Genomic DNA, 18,004 nt, shown 5'->3' with positions numbered 1-18,004 from the left:
AGTGTGGAAAATTAAGAATATTTCACATTTAATTTTAGCATTGTTGTAACAGAAGGGAAATCTAGCAAGAGCCGTCACTATCAAGTGTCTCAGCTTTGGCAGTAAATTCTTTTGTGCAGCAGGACCCATGCTTGTGTTTGCTTCTGTTTACCTGTGCACTGGGCACTGACCGCCCGCTTTCTGTTGCCCCCTATATTTGTTTCCTATGGTTGTTATAACAAATTATTACAAACTTGATGACTTCAAGGAACACACATTTATCTCTTACTGTTTTGGAGGCCGGAAGTCTGAAATCAGTCTCGTGGGACTAAAGTCAAGACTGGGTCCTTCTGGGGGTCTTAAGGGGGCAGAATCTGTTTCTTTGTTTTTTCCAGCTTCCAGAGGCCAGTTACATCCCTTGGCTCAATGGCTTACCTTCTTCCTCTTCAAAGCCAACAGCATAGCATCTTTAAATCTCTTTCTCTCTGTCCCTCTTCTCCTGTCATCACATCGCCTGCTGTCTGATTCTTTCTGTGTCTCTTCAATAAGGACCCTGATTACATCAGGCCCACTGGGATAATCCAGGATAATTTCCCCCTCTCAGAATGCTTAACTTGATCACATCTGCAGAGTCCCTTTTGCCACGTAAGCTAACTTGCATGGCTTGCAGGGATTAGGACACGGTCATGTTTGGAGGAGCCATTATTTAGCCGACCATAGCACGATCAGGAACAATGCGATTACACAAAGCATCCCTTCTGTGGCACCACTGCAATAGCTTGTTTCTCAAGAGATTTGGTTATAAAATAGCACTGTAGATATGCCACTAGCCTTATTAAAATGAGAATCTACCTGTAAAAAGAAATGGTACTTAAATTTCACAGAAGAAATGTGAGATTTGTTATCTTGAAGGTATGTAGAGAGTAGTATAGGGGAAATGCAGTTTTTTGTTCTTTAGTTTTTAATTGGGGAATATTAAAGAACAGTGTGTTTCTCCAGGGCCCATCAGCTCCAAGTTGTTGTCCTTCAATCTAGTTGTGGAGGGTGTGGCTCAGCTCCAAGTCCAGTTGCGTTTTCTTTAGTTGAGGGGAGCACAGCCCACCATCTCATGCGGGAATCGAACCGGCAACCTGATGTTGAGATCTTGTGCTCTAACCAAATGAGCCATCCAGCTGCCCCTTCGGAAGCTCAGCGGCAGCTCCTTGCCTTCAACCTAGTTGTAGAGGGCGCAGCCCACTGGCCCATGTGGGAATCGAACCGGAAACCCTGCTGTTCAGAGCTCACGCTCTAATCAACTGAGCCATCCGGCTGCCCCAAAAGATGCAGTTTTGCTTGCTCGGCATTTGTTTCCCATTCTTTGGGAAGAAACCTCTCCTACCCCATTCTGAATCTGTGTCATTCTGGTGGGACATACCCTGTATGTGACCGGATTGGCTAGTCTGTGTGGTCCATCTCCTCATGTGAGGCAGTTCCACAGTTTTTGTTAGAACTATTAGGAAGGAGAAGCCCTCTTTCTTCTGTTGTTGCAGAGGTGTCAGAATATTGGGCTGGAGCTGTTGACAGCCCTCTTGCCGCCACCAGTGGAAAGCCAAGTAGAGAGGGAAGCCAACTCCGAGGAAAGCAGAGCTGCATTTTGGACAGTGTACTTTAGACACAATATTTTGAGACAACCCACTACCACAATCAAGAGAGACATTGACTGCCTTTGTTCTGAACTGTCTTTCCAAGAATTCTTTCCAAGAACATATGGAAGACATCTTTGGAAGATGAAAATAGTATCTTCCTCCAAAGTAAAAGGTATTTGTTTACTGTCCAGTATAATATATATTTCTTGCTGGAGGCAAAGTTCAAATAGGCTTAGTGCCCATTATAAAGTATTTGTATGTCCTAAGCTGGGGTATATCTCCTATAACATAACCCACTGCATGTACAGATATCACCTGGCTCTCTTCACATTGCATTGTGGGATCTGAGGCTCAGGGAAATGACACAAATGCTCTGACTACTGTTATTGCTGTAAGAAAGTCCTCTGTCTCTGACTCAAGAGTCTCATGTCTTCTTCCAGCATCCATAAAACTGACAGGCTAATCTGTTGCTTGCCAGTAGGGTAAAAATCAGAGCCTTCACTTATTGCCAGTCCAGTTTGGTTGGGTTTCTGTCACTTGTAATGAAAAACATCCTGACTAATGTAGATGGAATATACCATTGTGACAGGTTCTTAAGGGAAGGTATTTTAGGAGATTCTATTGTAGTGAATCATTTTTTTGTATAACTTTTGTTTTGTTTTGCTTTTGTGCCATAAAAAAAGTAACTATGAAAAATTATGTACTCTGTTATGCTTTTTAAAGTAGGCATCTAATTCTTCTATTCTAAATTTAAATAATTATGAAAGATCTAATTTTTGCCATATTATATTGACATTTAAAAATAAAACTGAAACCTTTAAATAATATAAATTATAAATAACTTAGTAATTTGATATACATACAGCATTATCCTTTCAAAAATATGTATGAGTAAGATCTTCTTTCACAGTAATATTTCCTTGATCACATATTTCTGTATTTTCCCTACAGAATTTTGTCTTATCTAAAAGTTTTTTCCTTTCAGCTATCACACTTCTCTGCAACGTTGTTGATTTTATTTATTTTATTTGTTTTTCTATTACTATGAAGGTAGAAATGTAAATATTTTTTCCTGGATTGAATTATCATTACAATTATTAGTAACACAAAAATGATACCATTTGATAGCTAATTATTAACACAAAAAATAAAATGTTATTGAAAATACTTTTCTCTTGAGATGTATGTAGCCCTTATGGTTATTTGATTAAAGGAATTATCTAATTGTCTCTTTATTTTGCCCCCCTATTTTAAAGCTTTTTATTGAAATATAATACAGCATAGAAAAGCACATATATCATAAGAATTTTCTTTCAGTGAATCCACATGTATAACCAGCACTTAGAGGCCCCTTCTTGTGACTCTTATAATCTACTATCTGCCTTCAAGAGTAATCACTATTCTGACTTCTAAGTGCATAGCATTTGTGGGTAAATTGTTTGTTTAAAAATGTATATGAGGTCGGAAAACTAAGTTTGCAAACTTGTTGAAATGATTTGCTAACTTTTATTGATATTAGAGGGATTATTCATTATGAATTTGTACCAACTTGACAAACAGTTAACCCAGTTTACTATTTGGAAGTGCTGAAAAGGCTACATGAAAAAGTGAGACGACCTGAACTTTTCACCAACAATTCATGGCTCTTGCATCACGACAATGCACCAGCTCACACGCACTGTCTGTGAGGGAGTTTTTAGCCAGTAAACAAATAACAGTATTGGAACACCCTCCCTATTCACCTGATCTGGTCCCCAGTGACTTCTTTTTTTGCCAGAAGGTAAAGGAAATATTGAAAGGAAGATATTTTGATGACATTAAGGACATCAAGGGTAATATGTTGACAGCTCTGATGGCCATTTCATAAAAAGAGTTCCAAAATTACTTTGAAAGGTGGACTAGGCACTGGCGTTAGCACATAGCTTCCCAAAGGGAATACTTTGAAGGTGACCATAGTGATATTCAACAATGAGGTATGTAGCACTTTTTCTAGGATGAGTTTCCAAACTTAATTGTCTGACCTCGTGTACACACACACACACACACACACATTTGTATATAATCACATAGGATATATTATGTCCAGTTTCCTTTGCTCTATATCATGTTGAGAGATTCATCCATAGTTTTGAGTGTGGTTATAGATTTTTCCTGCATATTACTGTAAAGTATTCCATTGTGTGAACATGCCACAATTTATTCATTCTACTGATGGTGAACATAATAGCTATTAGCTTCTATGAGCCATCGTATATATGGCCTGTGGTCAAGATATGTATGCGTTTTTGTTGGATATATACCTGGGAAGGACTGCTGCATCACAGGGTATGCAGACATTCAGCTTTTGTAGATGTTGTCAAACAGTCTCTCACAGTGTTATGCCAATACCCTTGAAGGTTTTATATCCTGAGGTAAGATCAGGATAGGGGAGAGCCTTGCTTTTTCCTTTGGAAAAAGTGGGATAAAGGATATTTTATGAGAGGAAGAGGGGAAAGGAGAACCATATCCTTAGATAAATCTTTAGAGAAATACACACACACACACACACACACACACACACACACACACACAGAATTTGAGGACCTGGAAATCAATTCTTCTAAAGTTATCCATGTTGTTTATATTACCCAATACACTTTAGAAAGTCCTGCTGTAACCCTAGTGGTATGCATAACCCAGTCTGAAGACTACTGCTCTGTTGGGGAAAGAAGCTCACTCTGTCCTTTGTGTACCCTCTCCCCCCTCATCTCTTTATTCTGGTCCAAAAGAAAAGAAGTGTTGATCTGAACTGGACAGTGGTCAGGGTTAGCATGTACCAGTTAGCCACTGCTGCGTAACAAACCACCACAAGAGTTAATGGCTTAAAAGAACATGAGTCTAGCTCATGAGTCTCTGTAGCTCATGAGTCTCTTGTCAGTTGGTGTCTAGCTGGTCTAGGACAGCCTCGTGCATATACCTATGGGTCAGCCTCCGGTTGGATTTGCTGATCTTAGCTGGGTCCTTACATTTCTAGGGCCTTGGCTGGGATGAATTGTCCAAGTCAGGTCTGTTCCAGGTTGATTTCTTGTTCTTCAGCGGATGTGTCCAGGCTTGTTCACGTGACAGTCATAGGAGAGAGAGAGAGAGAGAGAGAGAGAGAGCAGAATGCTTGCAAGGGCTTTCCAGGCTTTGGCTCAGAACTGACACAGGATCACTTTGGCTGTACTCTCTTGGCCAAAGCATGTCATAAAGCTAGCTCACATTCAGGGCGAGGGGAAGTAGACTCCATCTCCTGATAAGCTGCACAATCATATTACAAAGGTCGGAGGGATGGTGTGACCATTTTTGCAATCTGCCTTAGTTGCATATTCAGAGGGGTCCAAAGAGCCGCCCCAAGAGTGTGGCCATTAGATGATCCCATGAGGCTGGAGAGGTAGTAAGAATCGCACTGGTCCCGTTCGGCCATCTCTCCCCTGGGCGTCTCCTACTTCTTCTCCCTGCAGAGCCTTTGTCTGCCTCCCATGCAGTGGCTCAGAGCCTTATGTCGTTTGGGCTCGCAAAGGCCAGGAGAGGGGCTGGGAGTAAGGCCGAGGCCGGCTCTGCACCTTGTAGTGAAATCATCGTAAACACTCTTGCATGTGTGCAAGCATGTATGCATGTGTGTGAGCCACATTGTTAAAACCTGGAACATTGGGACATTCAGGCTGATCTAACTTAAAGAAGCTTCCCTGAGGCCCAGCCTGGCCACCTGGAGTTTTGCATAGGATGTGAGGCCAGAGCCCCAGCTAATAACCAAGTATTCCTTTGTTTTGCTTTGCATAGATGTACATGGCATTCAGATGTCCCGAGTCCTCTGACTAAATATAATTTTGTACCTCTTAGTGGCATCCATTGTTACTATTTTAACTCTTTGTAGTTTAAGAATTTCTAATTCACTAGTTCAGTTGATCTTCTCAACAGCCCTGCAACATAGTTTGGACAGATCTGATCTCGGTATTACTAACAGCGCTGAGGCCAGAGAGGTTAGGAAACTTGTTCATAGTCACACAGCTAGTAAGCCTTGGAACCAGGTGAGATCACAAGCCTTTTGACTCTAAATCCCTTATCCTTTACATTATACTGTTCTGCCTCTCTGTTCTGTGAGATTTAAATCACGACAAGCAATCAGTTTTCTCTGCAAAGTATCCCTGGGTGTCGCTGTCAGAGACAAAGTCTAAGGCACCTGGTTTATTGTTCTATTCCTGGTACTTATCAGTAGGGGTTGGGGTGGTGATCGGAATCAGAGCTTCCAGGCTCGGGGCTTGCACACCAGCTGGATTGACCACTGGCGAGTCTGCACCCCAGCGACTGTTTTTAATCTGAGCCTGCTCGGCTGGTGAAGGACCCTTGCTCACCTGGCAAATCAGCACTCAAGGTATTGGTTTTCCCTCTTAGGCTTCCTCAGACATCGCATTAGCTTCTGCACAGCCTGGTTTCTTACTCAGACCAAGAAAGCAGTGGAAGGAGAAATTGATTTGTTTGGACATGCTAGCTGAATTACTAGGGAAACAAGATGTTCTCAGGATGGCTGTTGTAAGAGCTGAAGGCCCACGGTCACAATGTATTAGGTTGGTGCAAAAGTAATTGCAATTTAAAAGGTTAAAAATAATTGTAAAAACCGCAATTACTTTTGCACCAACCTAGCATGACGTCGTGTGGGGCTAGAAATGCAGTGGGAGGCAGCAGCGTGGGCTCGTTGTGGTCCTTTTCTTTGTAGTAAAGATCAGAGAGTGGAACCCAGGGAACGTTTCCTTGCCTCAGGCGCTTTATCTGACACTGTGGTCACCTCTCTTGAGTGTAATTAAGGCTGTCAAGCATTTCAGTGAATATTCAGTATGTGAGAATAAAAACCACAGAGAAAAACTTTTCATTATTTTGAAATAAAGACAGAAAGAAATGAATCTTATTTCGTGAGCACCTGTTCGGTACCACTCAGGATTGTTCAAGGGCTCAGAGCTTTGTATTTGTCTCTGCACTGATTGGGGTTCTTACAGCCTCCAGCTGCCACCCTGTTCACCTATCTGCTACTTGGTGTATCCTTTGCAAGGGAACCTACTAAGAGCAAAGCATGACCAACGGGGGGGTTATGGATCGAAATGTGCCCCCCTGTCCCCCAACACGTTGTCCTAACCCCGTTATCTCAAGATGTGACCTTATTTGGAATTAGGGCCTTTACAGAGGGAATCAAGTTAAAATGAGGTCATTAGGGTGGGCCCTAATCCAAATGTCTGGTGTCCTTATAAAAAGGGGAAATTTGGACACGCAGACAGATGGTGTGAAGCCACGGGGAGAAGGTGACAGAAATTGGAGTAATGCTGCCTCAGAAAGCCTAGGGCCACCAGAAGCTTGTAGTGTCAAGGACAGAACCTCCCGTGGAGGCTTCAGAGGGAACATGGCCCTGCTAACACCTTGACTCCAGATTTGTGGCCTTCAGAACTGAGAGAAAATAAATGTCTGTTGTTTTGAGCCCTTCATTTTGTAGTACTTTGCTATGGTGGCCCTGGGAAACTCATACAGGTTGTGTGATGGGGGAAGCTCAGAGGGTGAGATGAGGTACTGAGGTGGGCTGGCAGTGATTCCTTTCCTGCTCTAAGGAATGCAGTTCAGGTACGAGTCCAGAGCTGGAAGGTTGAAAACACACTTTCCCTTTCTGAGTGTGGAAGTCCACACCTCAGCTAGACTTTGCTCTCTGGGCGTGTGCCATAAGACAGGCATCCCAGCGGTGTGACATGAGGGTGGGAACAGTCACATGCCAACACAACAATGTCACAGGTTGAATGTAATCATCCAGAGCGGGGTTTGCGAGCCAGAGTCCCCTGAGGGCCCAGTGAGGGTGAAGAGCAAGGAAAGCTGACCTTCTCGTTTCTGGGGAGCCCTGGTCTTTCATGGGCGATCTGGGTCAGTTTAAAGTGTGGTGATGTGGTCAGTGTGGGTGGAGGACTAGAAGCAGAGGCCGACAGTGACCGCACAGGGACGCACTAAGCAGCTGATTATAAAACAAAGCCAAACCTTCAGTTACCACCTGCCTTAATATTCATCTTCTCCTCATGCGTCCTTCTCTGACCCATGACATTGATTATACAGAAAGCAGCAGGTGGAAATGGCTCGTCTGGAAGTGTATGTCACCCCCTGTTGGGCTGGCACATTGAGGATTCCTGAGAGAGGAGCTGGCTTGCAGCTCGCTGCCCAGTGTCCAGCCGACCCAAGGCTCGAAGCCTTTGTCACCCTGTGCCAGCTGAGCGGCATGCCTGCAGCGCCTCTCTGCTCCCCTCTGTTCTCCTCTGGGTATTGTCACACTCCAGCTGCTGCCAGCTCTCGCACAGAGAAGGAGGCAGCTGCTAATTTTAGCCCCATTTAGGTCTCTAGGCAGCATGTCTCAAGACTTTGTTTTTCTGATGGCATTTTCATGTGACCTGGAAGGGGGGAAAACTGAGAAGACTCGCCTGCTATCAGTAAAATAAAAGGGGAAACCTACTATTTTGTTTTAAAAGGTGATTGCATTCCTTTGCTGTTAGAAGTTTTCCAGGGGGCAGGGATATGTCCAAAGGGAGTTACCTATAACCTGTGGCTTTTAGGGGAAGAAGAAAACAGATAACTGAGGGCTGAGCCAGGGGAATAATGCCAGAGAGCATTAGAAAGATGTCTCTGGCTTGCTTGGGTGAGGCCAAGCCACCCAGTTTATGACACAGGAACATGGGTTTTTGCTTGATAAACCTGGTTTCCCTTTTCCCAATTGTTTGTTTATACATCGGGTGTGTGGGACCATTTGTCTTGTTTCGAAGTTGAGTCTCCTAATGGAGCACATTTGTTGTAACATACAAGAGCAGACTATTTGCATTCTGAGGGCTGTCAATCACACAAAATCTAAAAGATGTCAGACAACATAATGGGTTTTGTTATTTGCTGACTTTCAAATGACAAGGAGCCAAACGATGGTCACACAGGCCTGTTTTGGGAGCCAGGCCTTTCCTTCTAAAGTCATTGTTTTTACTAAACTAGAGGAAACCAGATAACTTTTAACATAAAATTGTTTCCAATTCAGTTTGTGTCCACAGTTGCCTATCACTTACTTTTCTCATATTTGAAGCTTGCCTCTTGATTACTTTTCTTATTTGATGGCTGCCCCAACAAAATTGCTGGAGGGTTGGATCATACCTCTTGCATTGCTATAAAAAATTTCTATCGTCAGCAAGGATTTTACTAAAAGAAGCAAAAGTACACAGTAAGGAAATAAGAAATGTGAGAAGCATCCCAACTTATCTGATTCAGGAAAAAGAGGCACAGTGGTCAGGTGAGTCTAGATGAGGCCAAGATCGTTTTCTACAGAGAAAATTGCTTTAAGGAAAAAGCCTCCCTGTATTCCTGCTGATGTTTATACTGGGTGCTTACGACACATTGATAATCAAGCATGGAAAAATGTGCTGTCGTGCTTGAAGACAAAATGCTTTGAGGACAAAGAAGTGAATGGTTAAAAAAAAAAAAAAGTCAAGAGCTGCAAAACACAAAATACAATGTGATGTGCTGGATTGGATCCGGGAACAGAATTCTGAAGAACTTAAGTAGAAAAATTGGTGCAATCAGAATAAAGTCGGGGGTTTAGTGACTAGTAATGTACTAATGTTGCTTTCTTAGTTTGACAAGTGTACTGTTAAGAGAAACGGAGGTGACAGGTCTATGGGAACTCCCTGTATTATCTTTGCAACTTTTCTATAAATCTGAAATGATTCAGAAATTAAAAATTTATTAAATGGAGAAAAAAAATGGAAGTGAATGGTTAACTTTATGTTCTGGATCTGAAAGTCGTCCTGGAGGAGGTGACATCAGAAGTGGGGCTGAAGGGTGAGTAAGTACCAGGCGTGGGGGATGGGCACCGCATGCACAAAGGCATGGAGGCATAAACTTGCACATCCAGGAAAGGGTGGGCGTCTCAGGATCATAGCTCGAGAGGATGCGGGGACTGATGTGGTGAATAGGCTGCTTGGACGAGAGGGTACCCCAATAGCTTGAAGGCGAGATAATGAAGGCCGTAGCGGCCATGCTGTGGGGTGTGGACATCGTCCTTACTAGGCTGGGGAGGGGTGCGTTACAGAAAGGTTTTTGCGAAAGAGTGACAGGAATCTCATGTTTGAAAGATCCGCGTAGAGTACTGTGATTTGGAGGGGAGCAGTGCTGGGACTTCAGGGGGCCAGTCCGGAGACAACATGAGGGATAACAGAGCTACTGTGTGTGAAAGAATGGGAAAGATGGAAGAAGAAGAAATCTTCAGAATTCTCCCAGGGAAAATTTTAGGGAATCATCTAAGTCTTCATAATTTGTACAGTTCAATGATTTTGGTACCTGAGACAGGGGCAAAACTACTTGAGGTTTATGCACTGTTTTTGAAGCTCACGTCGATTAATTTCTGAATTTTGGAGAAGGAATGATCACTATAGATTTCTGTTTCCTCTGGGATTTGAGGGGATCTGTTTCCTCTGGGATATGCAAGTGCCAAGGAAAGTGCCAAGATGCAAAGGAGGTCTTTGTGGACATAAGCAGCCGGCTCAATAAACTGCCTGAATTAGTACTTTTTCTAGGACCAAATTTACTCTGGAAGTGGCGTGTTTTGTAGTTTCTTGTTCTTTACATGGATTTCAAAGGTATTTTGAGATTTGTCTTTTGTTTCTTAAGTATGGTGAGCATAGCTGCTTTATAATCTCTGATATTTTCAGTATCTTAAATCTGTATTTATCTGTATCTGCTGTCGTGTGTGCGCGCATGCGTGCGTGTGCTGGGTCTTACGCGTAGCACCTCTTTCCTTATATACCTGGTTATCTTTGACTATGTGCTGCTCATTGTCTTACATAATTATATGTGGGGTTTCCCTGAGGTCTAGTACGAAGGTACCTTGCTCCAAATAAAACTTGTGTTGATACCTGACAGATACCTAAGACTGACCCATAGTTCATCCTTTCAGAGACAGATTCACTTCCTTCTCCCTTTCCTCTGTTTACTGCTGGTTCACTCTTACCCTGAAGATGATTTGATTCCTTTCTAGGCCCCAGCTTTTGTGGGTCACCTGTTAGACTCACTGCTTTTATCAGGTCCTGGGATTTTATTCCTGCTTTCTTACCCTAAATATTGAAGCACAGTCTGGACAGACAAATATTCTTACAACAGAAACATAATTAAGAACTTCCCTTATCTCCCTTGGTTCTCATTTTCTGTTAGATTTTGGCCGAGCAATTCCCCACTGTCAGACCAGAACATCGTCAGCTTTTTGAAAAAAGTTTAAAATATTTAACTAGCAATTTTAGTATTTTTTTCTTCCAGTGAGAGAAGCGGTCTAAATAACTTACCTGCTATTGCCAGAAACAGAACTCTTTCTTAGATTCTGAAGCAATCCTGGTTTCTCTTTGAGTCAAACATGGCATTGGAAACGTCCTAGAAATGATAAAGTGATTCAGATAGAAATAGGAGGCATTAGATAAATTCTTGCTTAGTGAATTTGTATTGGACTGCTAAGAGAAATTAGGTGTATTTGAGGAATCCCCTTATCTCTAAGAGCTGTGTTTCAGTGATGGTATAGTATGATCATAAAGGACTCTGAAGTCAAACACAATTGAGTCATTTACTAGCTATGGGACCGTGGACAAGGTACCTAACCTGTGTAACATTCAGCTTCACACCTGTACATAGAGAAAAATACCTACTTCATAAGTGACTGTGCAGATTAAATAAGGTCATGAATATAAAGCCTTGCACAATCCCTGGTACATTGTAAGCCTTTAGTAATGGTAGCTTATTGTTGGTAACATTATATTAACATTATTCCCACATGACCCCTTTTTCTCCCATCATATCCATATGCAAAAGAATGAAGTTGGACACCTACCTCACCCATACACAAAAATTAATTCAAAATACATCAAAGACCTAAAATATAGGAGTAAATCTTTATGACCTTGGTTAACCAATGGTTTCTTGTATATGGCACTAAAAACACAAACAATAAAAGAAAAAAAATAGATCCACTGGACATTATCAAAGCTAAAAGTTTTGTGATTCAAAGGACATCATCAAGAAAATGAAAACATAACTAGAATGCAAGAATAATTTGCAAATCATATATCTGATAAAAAATTTGTATCTAGAATATATAAAGAATTATTACAACTCAATAATAAAATGACACATAACTCAATTTAAAATTGGCAAGAATCTGAATAGACATTTACCCAAAGAAGATATACAAATGACCAACAGCACGTGACAAGGTATTCAACATTTATCATTAGCCATCAGGAAAATGCAAATCAAAATCACAATGAGATATCACTTTATAATCACTAAGATTACTATAGTAACAAACAAAGTCAAAATGGAAGAAAAGTGTTGATGAGGATGTGGAAAATTTAAACTCTCATACTCTACCTGTACAAATGTAAAATAAAAAACAGATACTTTGGAATATAGTCTGGCAGTTCTTCAAAAAGTTAAACAGATAGTTACCATATGCCCCAGCAATTCCACTCCTAAGTATGTTCCCAAGAAAAGTGAAAATAAAGGTCCACAAAAAAACTCATACACAGATATTCACAGCAGCATTATTCATAATAGTGAAAAAAGTGGGAACAGCCCATATGTCCATTCATTGCTGAATGTGGTATATCTCTGCAAAGGAATATTAATTCAGAATAAAAAGGAATGAAGTACTGATAATGCTATAACATAGGTGAACCTTGACAACATTATGGTAAGTGAAAGAAGCCAATCACAAAGGACCACACATCATATGATTCCATTGCTATGAAATGTCCAGAATAGGCAAATCTATGGAGACAAAAAGTATGTTAGTGGATGCTTAGGGCTGGAAGGGATGGGAGTTTAGAGGGTAATGGCTAAGGAGTATGGTGTTCTTCTTTGGGGGGGTGATAACATGTTTTAAATTTGATTGCGATGATTGCTCAATTCTTTGTGAGTATACTAGAAGCCATTGAATTATACATTTTACATGGGTTTGTGTGGTGTTTTAATTATATCTCAATAAATCTGTTAAAAATTATTAATAGCTTGGGGCTTAAAGATCATTGGTCTGGCATGGTTGTTCTGTTTGTTCCTCAATCCATCCATCCATTTATTTGCCCTTCCTTTTATCATTTAATTCTTCCTTCCATCCTCCCATCTTATCCCATCCTATTTTCTCCTTCCTTCCTCACTCTAAGTACAAAAATAATTCACTGGTCATCTGCCCAAGTCCAGGAACCATGCTAGTCCCTGCCTTTTATCATGCTAATTTGGCATTTCTGTGTCTTTATGCTTTGTAGCTGCCTAGTGTAAAGTGACTTTTCCAAGCTCCCCAGAGGAAATGCTTTTTATTAATCCATCCAGTAAACAGATAGATGCACAGATTTGGGGAGAGTGGGGAGAGAGGGACATCTGAAGACCTGGGTCACATCTCACCTCTGATGAATCCTCAGAATGGTGTGTAGGACATTTTCTGGTTTTGTTTATTTGCTGTAACAGCTCAATATTAAATATGTATGACATTCTCTCCCGCCTCCGGTCTGTGGGTCAGTGCAGGTTTGATGCCTGGTAGTTGCATTTCTCATTATTAACACAATGTTGAGTGATTTCAAGGTTGACCTGGTCTAACACAGCTTTCTTAATGAGAGTACTCCCCTTTGTGTCATTATTAATCAGTATGATGTCAGCTATTACCTTGTCTAATCTCATGTATCGTTATTTCCTAACTTTATTGCCCATTAGAATTACCTGAAAAGCTTATTTAAAAGGCAGAATCCTGAACCCCTACCTGTAAGAAATTCTGATTCTGTAACTCTTGGGCAGCACCCAGGAATCTGCATTTTAATGAACGCTCCTAATGATTCTGATTGAAATGCTCCTTGTATCACCTTTGAGATACTCTACAATAATTGATCTGTTAATGCTGGCATCCGTTAACAATAGGGAAGCTTCTAGTTTCCCTTTATTGCCCTCTGGTGCCCATCTCTTCAATCTTGGAAGAGTTTCTCCATGATGAGAAGGAGTAAGTAGTATTCTGTGAAGTCTCCCACTGAGTTTAGTGGGTAGAATCTTCAATATGCTTTAAGGTTTTTGAGGGAGACAAGGACCCAACAGTTCCAGGCAACTTTCACGTGTCCAGTGATTTGTTTAGATAATCCAAACTGTAACCTATCCAAATAATCAGCATCTGAGTTTAGAGGCGTATTGTTAGACATCAGAGTTTTGCACCCTTTTTAATTTGCTTGATTCGATAGGAAAAGCAAACTTGAATTTTTGGAGATAAGATGATGGAGGAGCCTTAGGAAGATGATTGGGGCCCCGGGGAGTGGGGTGGGGGCTATGTAAGCTATAATGAAAACTCTACTCTGAACACAGGTAACTGAGTGTTGACTCCAGTAAGGTAGGTAGGAAGTTTTACAATCCCTCTAACTCTGCACATACGTCAAAATGCTATGTGGACACATATTTCCCTCATGAAGACATAAATCTGTCAACGTACCAAATCCCTCACCTCTATCACCATCAAAATGCCTTTGTAGAACCCCTAATTCCACATGGGGCTGTATTAAAAAAACAAACAACAACAACAAAAACTTGAGGCTAATTTCAGCCATCTTTGTTATTTGGGATCTTGACATCCAAGGCATCATTGATGTAAACCAACAAGGAAAGAGGAAACTTAAACTCAATTTCAGTTGAACATGAGAGAGAAAATACTGTAGTAGTGTCTTATACATATATATCTTTTTTGCAAAGCACTTTCATTTGCATTACAGTCCTGTAATGTAGATGGAACAGAATTATTATTCTTTCTTTTTCTTTTTGTTTTTTTTAAGTGTGTTTTTCCAGGACCCATCAGCTCCAAGTCAAGTAGTTGTTTCAATCTCTTGTGGAGGGCACAGCTCACAGTGGCCCATGTGGGGGATCAAACTGGCAACCTGTGGTTAAGAGCACTGCACTTTAACCAACTGAGCGAACGGCTGCCCCCATATTCTTATTCAGTGGGTGAGAAAACTAGTTACGTGACTTGCTAAACTCAGTTACCTGCTAAATGGCAGAGCTGAGACTTGAAACCATGTCCTCTCCTTCCTTCTTCAATGTCATATTCACTAAATCACACTGCTAAGAAAATGGTGGGGTTTCTGCTAATTATCTGTCCTGTCCAGAGCTGATAATTTAGGAATCCTACTTTGTTATTCTTTAAGGCATGAATGATGAAATACTGAACACTACATGAAAAGAACTATATAAATGGTAATTACTGTATTTGTTTTGGGAGGAACTGTTGACTATCCATCCAGCAGAACAGGAAAATCAAATCATTTATCTTAAAAGCCCTGGAAACAAACCTTCCTTAAAGAGGTGGATTATGTTTTTCAATTTTAAAAGTAACATTCCTTTTTTGAACTTTTATTTAAATACATAACATGTGTAAATTAAAGTGCACAAATGTTAAGTATGCAGCCTGGTGAATTTTCACAAACTGAACGTACCTGTTTAAGCCACTACCAAGCACTTAGAAGTTTTTCCATGTCATCTTTTCTAGTCACAACCCCCTCTGAGGGAACCGGGATCTTGATACCTAATGTCATAGATTAATTTTGAACTTTATTTAAATACTATCACAAGGTACTGTTAGCTCTGTTATAACCCTTGTTTTGAAAATGCAAATTTTCATCGTGATTGATACATTAGGGAACAATTTGAACATAATGCAATTTAGTATTTGCTTATTTGCAATTTTATCCTCAAGAAACAACACTAGGTGAATGTGGGAAAACTGCACCCAGCTGTTCTGAGCCCACACGGAATGCGCAACACGCACACCTGCACGCACCTCAAACATCTACCGACACCTCAGTTCCTTGAGCAGGTATGAGCCCCAACCACGTCTGGCGTGACAGTCAGACCTGCTGTAACACTCCAGCTGGTGTCAGGTAGCCCCACTTCCATCACGTCACAATGGTTTGCCTGCTGCAACCCATCTGACGCCCACTGCCATAAATAGACTTCAAATCTTTGTAAACATAAAATACTACTTATTTTAGTACTTATTTATTTCTTAACCATTTTAGATGTCTAAAACCATGCTACCACTTTTACTAGATTTCTACTTTTTTATGTGTCACTGACAAGGTTTTTGAATATTATGCCCCCTTTGAGCCCTATGGTTTTAATTGCAAGATTTTGCGTAGTGTGGTTTTTAGGGACATATGCATCACGTTAGAGCAGATCTGACTGTAATTTTCTTTTGTGTCTTGTTTCTTTCGACATTGTGTTTGAGAGTTTCATCAGTATCACGTATAGCAATAATTTATTCATTTTTATTGCTGCATAGTATTTCATTGTGTGAATATACCACAATCCATGTATCTATTCAACTGTTGATGGACTTTTTTGGTTGTTTTTAGATTGAAGCTAATACAAATATCGCTGCTCTGAAAAATTTTATACATGTCTTTTAGCTCACATACGTACATATTTCTATTGGGTATAAGCCTAGGAGTGGAGCTGTTGGGTCTTAGGGTATGTGTATGATCAATTTCAGTAGCACTCACCCATCTTCTAATGCAGTTGCATCGATTTATTCTCAAATCAGTGTGGTGAAGATTCCAGTGGCCGTGAATCCTCTCCCAAATTATCTGTCTTCTTCATTTTAGCTCTTCTGGTTTTGTGTGTGTGTGGTATTTCATCATGATTTTAATTTGCATTTCCCTGATGACTAAAGTTTAAGTATCTTTGCATATGTGTATTGCACTTGTAAAGTCTGTTTTGTGAAGTGCCTGTAGAAGTAAATAAATAGGATTGGAATTGCATTGACTATGTATATAAATTTGTGAGATTTGACATCTCTTCAATATTGATATATCCCTTGACTTATTTAGGAAACAAAGAAACATAAATCTAATAGTCAGTGCTAGTCTTTGATCAACCACAAATGCAATCATTATTGATGTAGATGGGAAATAGCTGATATATTCCCAAACGTTCTGGAACATATTACTCATATGGAGGGTGAATCACCCTTCATCTTTTGTGAGGCCTCATTGTAACCAAGCTAGCTGACATTGGACATGCAGAGGTGGTGTGGATCTCAATTTAGCACTGGGCAATGAATCACTGAAGTAAGGGTTTTATGTGGATCAACTGCCTGCCCAGTACAGCTTTCCTGTTGTCCCTTGTTAGTTCCATTATATTTTGCCACCAGACGACCTTGTTGGAAGAGAAGAGGGAACATCTTATTCAATTTAGTGGACAGAATTTAAATACAACAGAGCTAATTGCAGAAGCATCTGGAAACATTACACAGATGAGCCAGTAGTGTTTAGAGCTAGTGGGAAAATATATGTTCATATGCCAAGAATTGAGTTGTAATACTTCTGGAAATTTTCATGCCATAAAAAAAAATTATTATTATTATTATTGAGATTTGGAGCTGAAAATATGGACATTTTTGAAGAATTATTTGGAAATTTGGAGATCCTCTGGTTGACCCTTCCTCCAATGCAAGATAATAGATTATACGTTGCAGGAGCCGCAGAGTTGTGGCAAGTTAGATCCAAAACGATCTCAAAGGACAGATTCTGGCCTAACCCTCTCATTTTGGAGAAGGAGACACTGAGTCCCAGAGAGATAAAGTTACTCGTGTAGGACCAGAACTAGAGGCCAGGTCTTCTGACTCAGTTTTATGCTCATTTCAAGAGGTCAGCATTTCCCAAAGTATTCCCAGAGTTGAATACTTCAAATAATATTCTTGGGAGAGTAAAATGTTCCATCGAAAAAGGGATCCTTGGCAAAATTAGTTGGGAAACTTTTGCATAGCATATCTTTTTTTTTGAAAATCTACCATCTACATTGGCATTTTTGCCATGTAGTAAGGACATTTATCCAACTTTAATTCCTAAGCATTTCCTAAACATTTAACCATGGAACACTTTTTGCTTAGAACGACTTGTTCTAAGGAGGCAGGCGACATACAGCCTTTGCCACTAGTAAGGCTTTGCCTTGTAACTTGCGCTCTTTGCCCATCACCATGCCCTCCGAGTGGTCATCTGGAGGAAAAAGTCCTCTAATGCTTGCTAAGTGCACTTGCCTGGGCCTTTGCTTCCGTTATCCCATTTAGTCCTCACAAAATTCTTTAGGTTAGTTATTATAATCCCTATTTTACAGGTGAGGAAACAAAGAATCCTGGCGGTTCAGTGACTTCGTAAAGGCGTCCCAATTTAGCAAACGGGATGTGCTTTCCGTCATCCCACCTGCCTCCTGACCAAATTCTGCCCTCATTGTTATGGGGGCACCTGACACTACCAGATGTTACTATTCCTGTTTTTTCTTTTTATTAATTTAGTTAATTTTTGAAATAAAGAATAATTCAGTTT

General features: G+C 40.6%; 1 protein-coding gene across 3 annotated transcripts in view; it reads left to right on the top strand.

The window, feature by feature from the left end:
• The window catches only part of HHAT (hedgehog acyltransferase), a 251,362-nt gene that overhangs the window by 209,086 nt on the left and 24,272 nt on the right, over nt 1-18,004 (top strand). For 2 of the 3 annotated variants that reach the window (XM_074322216.1, XM_074322215.1), the window contains exon 12: nt 1,509-1,645. The exons of the other annotated variant lie outside the window; for it this stretch is intronic. In XM_074322216.1, coding sequence (XP_074178317.1) covers nt 1,509-1,630 — 122 coding nt within the window. In that variant the 3' untranslated portion in view covers nt 1,631-1,645. Of the gene's footprint in view, nt 1-1,508; nt 1,646-18,004 lie in introns of those variants that run through there. 3 annotated transcript variants of the gene reach the window in all.

Source organism: Rhinolophus sinicus, linkage group LG17 (genome assembly GCF_036562045.2).
Source record: "Rhinolophus sinicus isolate RSC01 linkage group LG17, ASM3656204v1, whole genome shotgun sequence".
Lineage (NCBI taxonomy): Eukaryota > Metazoa > Chordata > Mammalia > Chiroptera > Rhinolophidae > Rhinolophus > Rhinolophus sinicus.
This window is presented reverse-complemented; position numbering and strand designations above follow the sequence as displayed.